At 50.0% G+C, this 11003-nt stretch overlaps 1 protein-coding gene across 3 annotated transcripts in view; it reads left to right on the forward strand.

Annotated features, from left to right (window-relative positions):
• Positions 1-5130, forward strand: part of CTDSPL (CTD small phosphatase like) — a 114041-nt gene extending 108911 nt beyond the window's left edge. For all 3 annotated transcript variants that reach the window (XM_058555023.1, XM_058555033.1, XM_058555041.1), the window contains one exon: positions 1453-5130. In XM_058555023.1, the coding sequence (XP_058411006.1) occupies positions 1453-1578 (126 nt within the window). In that variant the 3' untranslated portion in view covers positions 1579-5130. The remainder of the gene's footprint in view (positions 1-1452) is intronic.
• The last annotated feature ends 5873 nt before the right edge of the window (positions 5131-11003 follow it).

Raw genomic sequence — 11003 nt, forward strand, 5'->3', positions numbered from 1 at the left:
AGGTTCATCTTGTCCATTTCTTGCTTCAGCCTCAGAATCAGCCATTTTTCTATGTAGCCTGGTTCCTATTAGTGGAAATGGTATGTAAGACCACAATTTAGGTGGGTTCTTACTGTTACTGGAATATTCTTTGCTTCTAGCCCTTTCTACTGGACAGAGCTAAAATATACACATTTTTAGAATGCAGACTAAATCATAAATTCATATTGGTTTTTTCAACTCAATGTTATAACAGAGTTTTTATTTAATTTCTTTGTTTTTGTATTTGTATCTCCTTCTCTTATGCTGAAACTCTTGATTCCTAAAGATATTAACATCATTACCTATTTGATTTATTCTATAGTAGATATTTAATAGTTTCAAAATAGCAGTATTAATATTATTACTGATGATAAGACAATTGAATCCCTTTAGGGTGTTTTGGAGAAATGTACAGACAGAAGACTATGTTTTAAAATCACTTGAAATAATTCTCTGTGTGGTTATGTCACCAACTTTGTATACACTTAGGTTCATCTTTTTATTGCTTTTTTTTTAATGGTTTAATTTTATTTCTACTATGTAACACATTTACGTGGTTCCAACATCAAAACTATCAACAAAGATAAATTGAGAGAAGGCTGGTGTCCATTTCCACCCTTTCTCCCATTCCTGCCCCTTCACCTAGAAGTAGTCATTTTTTTATTAATTCTTACCTTGTTTATTTTTTTTAATTACATAACGAATTGTTATGTTTCTAAGTGGTCTTTAGATTTGTAAAAGGGTCAAAAATATTACTTTTAAACTTGTTTGGTTTCCCCAAATTTCTTTTTACATCTTTTCTTTGCTCCTCTGGCTATCACCCATTACTACCCCTCCCCACCCCTCTGTCTAAAACTAAGGAAAAGTTCTGTCTTTGCCCATGGCTTCAGAATGTCCTGAAATTTTATACTTCTGCTTTTACCTGGTCACTGCTAAACATGGGAGGAAAGTCTCCACTTCTCTTTGCCATGCAGCGTGGCACAATGACCCCAAGTGGAAGCCCTCCTATGCCCTATTCATGGGCTCCCTGGTGTCGGTGGTTGGCAGGTAACCTCTGACTCCAAGTGCTGTGAGGTGCAAGGAGCTGGTTGGATGCAGCGGAAAGAGCTTTTTGAAATCTGCAAGTAGCAAGGCTAGTTCTCATATATTCTGCACTCTGGCCACGTTTTCTCTGGCAGGAAAACAAAACAGACAAATGCACGCAACCTGGGTACACTTAACTTTGCCTTCCTGAGCCATCTCCTGAACTAGATAGCTTTGGATTGATCTTAGTTGGGACCACGGAACAAAGAAAATGACGATGATGATGATTTCTAGATGCCTGTCCTCCTTACCAAACAAAATGTTGAAAGTTCAGGGACCCAGTCAGGCTAGGAACAGCCCCCGGCCCTGGATACAGTTCTGCTGCCCCCACCACACACTGTCTTCCAGGTGCCTGTGCAGTCTTGGTTCGATGACATGACGGACACAGAGCTGCTGGACCTCATCCCCTTCTTTGAGGGCCTGAGCCGGGAAGACGACGTGTACAGCATGCTGCACAGACTCTGCAATAGGTAGCCCCGGCCTCTGCCCACCTCCCGCCTGTGCACTCTGGAACCTCAGGCCTTGGGGACCTGCCTGGCCTCAGCTCCCTGGGAGCTGAAAGTGAGGACACTCCGTGCTCCAGACCACTGGGTGAATGTGGCCATACCTACCTGTTTTATTTTTTAAGAACAGAAACAACTATTTTAAAATGAACTCTTTTAACGAATTTCATAAAGGGACATGCATTTTACTGGACTTGCTTTTCTTAAAATGTACCAAAAAGAAAAAAATGGGGGGAAAAAAAGCTTGATATCTATCGGACTTCCTTTCAACTGTCCTCCCCTCCAAGCAGACAACCTGTCCCCTTCTATCCCAGCTCAGAGCAGCTGACCCAACTCAGAATCTCTTTCCTACAGGATGAAGTGCCTTTTTGAATGTTATTTTAAGCTGAGAGTTAATTTTTCTACACAACATATTTCCAGACATCTTTTATCTTTTATTGTCTTAGATTATCTAAGAAGATAAATATGACAATTTTCTAGAACCTGGGGGTGGGGGGCGGTGGTGAGAAATGGGAGCGAGTCATGGGAGCCTGTCTCCTGACAGGTGTGACTGCTCTGACAACCTGTGGCGTGCTGCAGGGTCAGGCTCCTGATAGGAGGTTTTGTGACTGTATCAGTGTCTCCGTTCATTTCTGACCCAGTTTGGAATGTATCTCCAAGTGTGTGGCTCAACACTTTAGGAAACAATAGATTCTTTTATATTATTATTATGATTTCTGATGGTGACAAATCTGTCTTGAGGTCACATTTTCCTCTTGAAAGGTGGCATCATGGCACTTCTGCTTTCACACTACTACCATACTTGTATATGTTTTTTGTTTTGTTGTTGTTGTTGTTTTGGGTAGAGCAGTTATGAGAAACTCTAAAACCCTTGGATATTAAAAAGAATCTGTTTATTGATTTTTAAATCTTTCCTTTCCAAAAGCTGGATACACAAAGAGCTGTTTGGGGATTTTCTTTGCTGCTACCGTGCTGCCACCAAATGGAATTGACCAGCGGCTGTTACACTGTTCTTTGCCACTGTGCCTATGCTCAGAATCTGCTCACTGCTAAGCTACAAACAGGGACAGGGTCAGAAACATAGGTGTCCCACCCCATTGCAGACTGCCCCAGCTAGATCCCGTCCCTGGCCCTGGCCGTGGGAGTTCAGAAGGGTACAAAGACAGAAGGGCCAGCGTACCACACAGGTGTGGCATTAATTTTCAACTGCAGTCAACATCAGATCCTGTGATAAGCTGACTGTTCTCTCTTGAGAACCTGTGGCCTCAACCAGCCACTGTTGATGTGGCCCAAGTCTATCTCTTGGTCTTCTCTTTTGAAGCACAGCCTATTTCTGAGCCGAGGGTTGGGGAAGCCTGTCTAGATGTGAGGCCCATCGCCCCGAGCCGGGGCTCCCTTTGCAGCCTTTCTCAGTGAGATGTTTTAAGCAGTGCCGTGTTCTTTGTTTGACAAGACAGTCTATAAAGTCTTGCTCTTAAAAATAATTAAAAAGAACCCTTTTGTGTTGGCACCATTGCCTTAGTCCTCTGTAGGTTGGGCCTCTGCCAGAGTTCTGGTGGGAGCGACTGGCACTAACGAGACTGGAAATTGGGGGTCGAAGTAAAATTTCTTTTTTGCTTTCATTCACAAAATAATGAAGCCAGCTGCCAATCATGTCCTCCCAACAACAATTTGGTCTGTGGACTGCCATGCATTCAGAATAGAAGTATTCAGGGGTAACCAGGTCTCCCAAGATTCTGAGTGTTCCAAACCCAGTAATCCACATGCCAGTTAAAGTAGAAACAGCCCCTTGCTAGGCATTACCATAATGACAGTTACATGGCAGATCTGCACATGCCATAAACCTTGATTTCGAAAACTAGTCGTTAAATGAACCCGCTGCCTTAAATGTCGTGAATGTTGCAGTCAAGTGTTTGTCATATGTTGAAATCCACACAGAAATCGGTCCTGATGAAAGCCTTAGACCCTTATCCATGCCCCCTTCCTTGTTGGCATCACAAGGTCTTGTTTGGAATAGGGGGCAGAGAGGACTGAAATTCTAGAATATTTCAGGGGAATCGAACCTAAGAATAGTGCCCCACTTCTGACAGATGGAGTGAAGACACTTGGCAGGCTTGAGCCAGACGTTCACCTAGTAGTTCCTGAAACCGTGAGCGCCATTGCACTAATCCAGTGCGGAGCTGTTGGGGATGGAGCCCGGTTCCGACCACCACAGACACAGAATGTTTCGGGAGGGCCAGCACACCCTCTGAGGATTCTGGATTCTGTGCACCTTATTTGACCATACTCCAAAATCCTGTTTTTATTTTAACCCTTGATTCTGCTTTATGTACATAATCAAAATATCTATATCTAAGATATCTATATTTTTAATCATCTACATGTAAATGAAGCAATAGAATTCTAACATAAGGCCAAGAAATGAGATGAATGTTTGGGGTTTATGCTTTTTAAGGTAAATACGGGTATTGTTTTTAATTATTACCTTTTATTAAATTGTGGGCTTTAAAACCTAATGAAACATTAGCTATTTCTATGTGCCATATACTGCCCATGTTACCAAAACATTCACCACCTCTTTAGCCAAAAGAGAAATCTGACCTCCTAAGTTTCCATGGTCCTTTCTGTACCAGGTTAAAATATAGTTTCCTGGACAAGTATTTTTTACACTAAGATCTGGAACAGGGTTCCTTGGGTCGTAGACTCCAGCCCCTGTGACGTTACAACTTCTCTGGCCGGGCCTCGAGTGGAGGTGCCCAGGCACATCTGAGGTTGTTACTGCTCTGTCTTCCATTGCTCTGGAATCCTATGTGTTGGTCTGTGGTTTCACCCATTAGCTGTTTGTAAACAATGCATTTGTATACTAAAAAGGAACACCACCTGTCACGGCTGACGGTTGGTGGGGGAGCTCCTTTGACATGGGACACTTTTGATGAGATGACTTTGGAGACATGAGGATGCCCTAATGACACTGACTTGTCATGGTTGCAGCATTTGAACTTTTGGCATAAAAAAGAAATCTGTAAGTCTATATAACCTGGCAACATTTTACAACCCTGTATTTTAAAGATGGCTTTCTAATAAAATCCAGAACCACGCAGCCCTTTGGTCAAACACTCGTGACGTTTGTGCCTCTGCTTTTAAAGGTGCTGTGATGGACAGTTGGCATGCCAGGGTTCGAGAAGAGTGGATAGCTTGAAGTGTTTGCAGTTACCTGTGCACAATCAACTGGCTGCCTCTGTTCTTATTTTACTGTAAATTCGATGGTATCTGTTCCTGTTCCATTCTCCAGGGAGCTTCTCTGTAGACTAACACCCCCCCAAGTAGTGGAAATGCTGGTGTCTGGGTGGTCTTGGATTTCTTTTGAACATTTGAATGTGATCAACAATCCAGCATTACTTGGGAAGTACTAATGTGGAATGTGCACGTTTCCAGGGGCGAGCCTTGTCAGTCAAGAGGTTTGCAATGATTCCTTCCTGCCAAAAATAAACACATGAAACTGCACTCTCTTGTGGATGTACTGCTTCTCTAGCAGCAACGCCTCTCCTTGCTCTTTTTTCTATTTTCTCGCCAGTACCTTGGATCTCCTGGTGTCCCAGCTTCTGGAGAGCAGGGGTAGATGGGAGCAGGGCTGCAGGATCCCAAGAGCCACGGACCTTGACCCCAGGGGAAGCTAGAAAACCATTCTGCCCAATGTTAGGCCCCCTGGCTTCATCTCCCCAGACAGAAGCAGTCTGGCTCACCATCCTCCCACAAGGATTCCAGCCCTACTGACAGGCTTCCAAATGCAGCCTGAGAGAACTGTAGCCTCCGCCCCATCCCATAAGAGCCACAGGCTGTGTGGCTGTGTGTAGTGGCTGAACCCGTAGCCCTAGGGTCCACTGGCTGAGACGCTGTGATTACTGGTGAAGCGTGGTATGGAATCAGAAAGAGGATAAGGATATACAAGACAGTTTTCTCACAGTGGGACATCCTACAGACAGTGCCCTCAGCCCAGCCCCTCTGTACATGAAGGTGAGAGGGGCAGCGATTCCCCTTCTGCTAGGGACTCTGGGCAGAGCCTTGGGCATGGCCTCACCACTCTCAGGACTGTTTCCTCATAGTGATACAAAATTTAAATTACAACACCAGTGTCATCAATCTCATTAGATAGGTCTTATCCCCATTTTGTGGATGAGAAAACTGAGGTCAGTGACACAACACTCTGCAATCTCTTTTCTGTCTATCACGGGGATACAGGGTTCTACCAGGCATATATATTCATCCCAAACAACATAAGACACAGGGTGTGTGTCAGCCCAGAAAACCTAATATTTACCCAGAGACAAAACCTTAAATTCCCACAGGTAGTTTGTGCCATGCCGCTAGGTTCCCTCTCCACAGTGGAGAAGGAGGCCAACCAGAGAGGTCACCCCTGCTTCCTCCCCTGGTTCTGGACTCCTCGGCTGTGTCCCTCTCTGTCCCCCATCTCTCCTTCGCTCTGCTCCCTGACCATCTCTTTCTCTCCTCTCACCTCTGGCATTGCCTGCATACCCCCAGCTGCTTCACATCTTTGCATACAGGCAAACAGACAAGTGATTGAGAATTGTGGCTGCCCCTGAAGCTGCAGTGTCCCAGTGAGTGTCCATAGATCCTCTGAATAGGTGGGAAGGAAACACAGGTCATCAAGAGGTCACTTATTTGGGACTTGGGCATACTGAAGTTTCACCTCCTGATGTTTTCTTGTTTGAGCATATATCATCTCTCTGTATTCCAGGACCAAGGAATGAGCAGGAAGCTGGGGAGGGTAAGGGAGGAGTGACTGGGAAAAGCCAGCCTGAGAAGACAGTCTGTTGAGCTTATGGATAACGGGTGCATTGGGGGCTTGTGGCAGAGTCCTTGGAGTAACCTGGGATGCTTACGTGGCAGATCTCACGTGCCAGGGCTGCCCATGGATCAACAGGGTGCTCCAGGCCCGGAGCCACCAACGGGCATGGCCCCCAGCCCGATCTCCAAGGAAAACACACCGGACCGTCAGGCCCTCAGGTGGAGGATATGTGGGCTCCAGAGTTTTCCACTTTAACCTCCATAGCAGCTCCATCTCTTAACTCAGTGATTTCAGCTCTGGCTGCCCATTAGAATCACCTGAGGGCTCTTAAAAATACAGATCCCTCAAGTCCACCCCAGACCATTTAAACTGAAATCTCTGAGGGTGGGCATCATATTTTTAACTGCCCAAGATGATTCAAAGGTGCAGCCAGGGCTGAGAACCCCTGATCTGACTGGCTATAGAGGAAAAGAAAATCCCCCAAAACTGTTGTAAGTCTGACACCCAGGTATGGCAGAGGAGCTATGGGCAGGGCTTAGGGGAAATGACATGTATTGGTTTCCCTGAAAGATAAGTCATACATGTTCATTGCTAAAAATTCAAGAAACCTAGAAAAGTACAGAGAAAACCCCACATGGGCACTGGGAGCCTTTCCCAAGGCAGGGGTGAGAAGGGGGTTTGAGAGCCCCACCTGGCTAGCAGTTCCCTGCTTTTACACTGAGGTGGGGAGCAAAGTGGATACACTTCACAATGGATCACGGGGTCACACTACCCACCAGGAAAGGAACCTAGCCTTCCAACCCCCCTCCACCTCCTGCAACGCGCCCCGCCCCCCGCAGTGAAGTGAATAACAGCTGACTGGGCCTGTGGGAGTACCAAGATTGTTCTGGCCCAAGCTGTGTCTGGATGGGGTGGGTGCGCTTCCGGGCAGGGCCACACATCCCCAACTGCAGATACGCAAGGCAGCGACATCTCTTCATTTGCAGGGACCTAGGGCTCTTCTTTGGGCCGTTCTCGGACTCAGGCACTCCACACCGCTCATCAGAGTGGTGGCCTCTCGGGCTCTGGCGGTTCCCACGGCGCCCTCGGAGGAGTCCCTCTCGGGTCGTGCGCGCCCAGGTGACTATGTCTGCAGCCAGATGTAGGGGACCCACGCGGGCCCAAGGCTGCTTTCCTCAAGGGCGTGGGGCCGGAGTGTTTCCAGGCAGTGGGATCCAGGACCCGAGTCAGGCAGTCCCACCCCCGCCCCAGGCCCTGTCCGCGCTCCGCAGGGGCACACTCCCCTGCAGGACCGGGTCTCCACGAGGGGCGACGTTCTGCACCTGTCTGGGAAGGACTCAGATGAGACCTGGGGCACCGACAGGGGAACCAGCGCTGCGGAAACCTGGGGGCGGGGCCTGGAGGGCGGGGCTGGCTTCCAGCATCTGCCCCGCCCACCCCGGGCCACACCGGCGCCTTTGTCAATATTGACGCGGAGCGGGCTGGGCCTTCGGAGATAAGCCAGAAAGGAACAAAGCAGCGGCGGCCAGAGCCCTCGGAACCAGCCGGGCGAGGGTGGGGTTGGGCCACGGGGACCCCGAGGCGGGAATTGGTCAGTGGGACGTGGGGGTCATGGCCAGGGCGATGCTGGCCGAGCTAAGCCAGGCTCAGTGCCCTTCTGACTCCAGGCCTTGATCCGTGGGGGGTGACCGAGCAGGGGAAGGAGGGACGGAGCCCCCTTCATGCGCTGGGCGAAGAGGAAGGGAGAAGCTTGGCACCCCTTCGTCCTTGTAGCACCCTGGCTGCCTGTGAGCACTACCCTGGGCCTCCGTTTCCTCTCTCTGTGCCGTGGGTGTGATCCTATGAGCTGGAGATTGTCCACACCAGACACAAAGCAGTGCTGCTTATCTTGACCCCAGGCTAGGCCCTAGGGCCCACTGCCATCTCTCCTGGGCCTGGGATCACAGGTTACAGGGTGGGGCCATTTTGGTATGGGGCAGTTACGGGTCCTAGAAACCCAGAGAATTCTGAGAGGAGGGGCCTTGGAGAGGTCCATGTGCCCCCACTAAGCTGCTGAGGCTGGATTGTGCCAGGTGGGGTGTCCTACCCACAACGGAGGTGAAGGGATGTGACCTTCCCTGCCTTCCCAGAGGAGGAAATGTCAGCTCAGAAAAAGCCTTGGAAACATCTCCCAAGTCACTTAAGTCACTTAGCTAGTGGGCGCTTCAGCTGGAATTGGAACCTGATGCTGGAGAGGACTCAACTCCAGGCCTGGCTTCAGGACAGCGCCCAACAGAGGGTGCAAACACACCCCACCGGATCAGTCATAGGCCACAGGAGCACGTCAGCAAATATTTATTAAGCAAGTACCGTGCACCAGGCACCATTCTAGAAGGGGGGCTACAACAGTGAGCAAGGCCCTGCCCACAAGGGGCTCACACTACAGCTGGGGACAGACACTAAACCAGGATCCAAATCAATGAAGTTGTTGGCTTCCAAAAGCACTAAGAAGATGAGGAAAGCTGGGGAGGAGCACCGCTTTAGCTAAGGCTGTGAGGGAAGGCCCCTCTGGAGAGGTGCCATTTTGGTTGGGGCCGGAATGCGGAAAAGGAGCTGTGGGAAGATCCAGGGGAGAGGCTTCCAGGCAGAGGAAGCAGCTAGCGCAAAGGTCCAGAGACTAGAATAAGCTTGGCATCTTAAGGGACAAAAAGAATCTTGTAGTTACAACATAGTGGGCGATGAGGAGAGTGATAGGAGATGCAGCCAGAGGGACAGGCAATTTGGGGTTTTAGGGAAGCCACTGGGAGGTTTGAAGCAGGGGAGTGGCACCATCTGATTTATGGTTAAATGATCCCTCTGGCTACTGTGGGAGGATAGACATAGGGGCCAGAGAGACCGAGAGACACAGAGGGAGCCTCATGCTGCCAACTGGTGAGAGAGGCTGGCTCCTGGAGCAGGGCTGGCAAGGCTCAGGATCCGGGATGAACCAGCCACCGGGATGAAGCAGACTGGCCAGTGGCTGCACTGTAGGTGTTAGGGAAGGAGAGGAACCCAGGACGGCTCCCAGGTTTGTGGCCTGAGCAATCAGCTGGATGTTCAGGCCATTTCCTGAGGCTCGGAGGAGGTGGATCTGAGAGAGGCCTGACGTGGATGTCAAGTGTGAGGTTAGACGTGCCAGGAGAGATGTGACCAGACAGTTAGATGAAGGAGACTGAGGCTGGGGTGGGGTTTGGGAGGAGTGGGGAGTTGGGTCAGAAGAGCCAGTAGCATTTCCGTGGTATTTACAGCCTAAGGACTGAAACTTGGAAAGAAAATAGAAAAGAGGCAAGAGCGAAGGCCTAAGCTCTGTGCCCAGCGACATTTAAAGGCCCCAAAGGAGACAATGGAGTGGCCAGTGGGTGGGCAGAAAACTTGGGCTGTGGGCTGTTTCAAGAGGAAGGCGTGGTCAGAGGGGTCCCTGGCTGGTGAGAGGGAGAGTAAGATGAAGACAGAGAACCAACCACCAGCTTTGGCAAGAGGGGGCCTTGGCGACTAGGAAAGAACTATTTCCAGGGAATGCAGGCACCAAGGAGAGCGGAAAGAGGAGAGAATCCGAGATGAGGAAGTGGGGAGAAGTGGGTACATGGAATTTTGCTGGGTACAGGGACAAAAGGAGCCAGGAAAACAGGTATGCACAGGCGAAGCCAAACACACGCGGTCACATACAGGAACAGAGGACTAGGTAGGCATTCTCTCACACACGAGGTCAGACACACACAGGGACTGACCAAGTGCCTGTGACACGGGCATCCCTTCACACACAAGGACCCATTAACTCCTGTCTGTTAAACACAGTCGTGCACTGGCAGTAGGTCCTACTGGGCACAGATGGACCCAGATTTCCTGGAGTCCCCTCACCCTGTGACAGGGAGCAGTGGGGGGTGAGGACTGGACATGGGGAAAGGGGCTTGGTTTTAGTAGTGTGCCCTGGAAGGGGTGTCCACAATGGCTGGGCCATGGCTGGGTCTGAGGCCTATGGCCATGCCTGTGGAGTTTCTGGAAGGCTCTACTTCCAGCACCTCCCCCCACACCACAATCTGGAAGGGAAGGAGGGGGCAGCCCAAGGTGTGGGAGTGGTGTCGTCCCTGCAAGGGCTGGACTGGCCTCCCCATAGTGGGTATCAGCACTCCCTGGGGAGGAGTGTGACAGGCAGCAAGCCCAAACTCAGGGTGGGGAGGACAGCAGAGATGCTAGAGGGAGCCCTGGCCACCTTCCCCTACCTCCTGAAGTGACCTGGGTCTCACAGAGCCAGACTGCCACCCCCGCCCCCCACCAGCCTTAGTCCTGCTCCCTGCTAAAGTTTGCTGGGGTGGCCTGGCCTTCTGGGGTCAGGGATCAGGGGCCCATCTGGGCTCTCAGAGAAGGGAAGTCACAGTGTATTCCACACCCCACATCTTGGCCCAGCCAGGCCTCCATCCCCTGCTCTCTCTGGCCACCAGTACCCAGGAGGTGAGGCCTAGCAGACCAGCCATGGCCCTGGGGAAGGGGCTGGCTCTCAGAGAGCTGGGTTAATATTTGTTGACTGACTGACTGATTAAGTTTGAATGCCCAGCCCGCTGAGCAGCGGGTGT

This window comes from Diceros bicornis, chromosome 2 (genome assembly GCF_020826845.1).
Source record: "Diceros bicornis minor isolate mBicDic1 chromosome 2, mDicBic1.mat.cur, whole genome shotgun sequence".
Taxonomy (NCBI): Eukaryota; Metazoa; Chordata; class Mammalia; order Perissodactyla; family Rhinocerotidae; genus Diceros; species Diceros bicornis.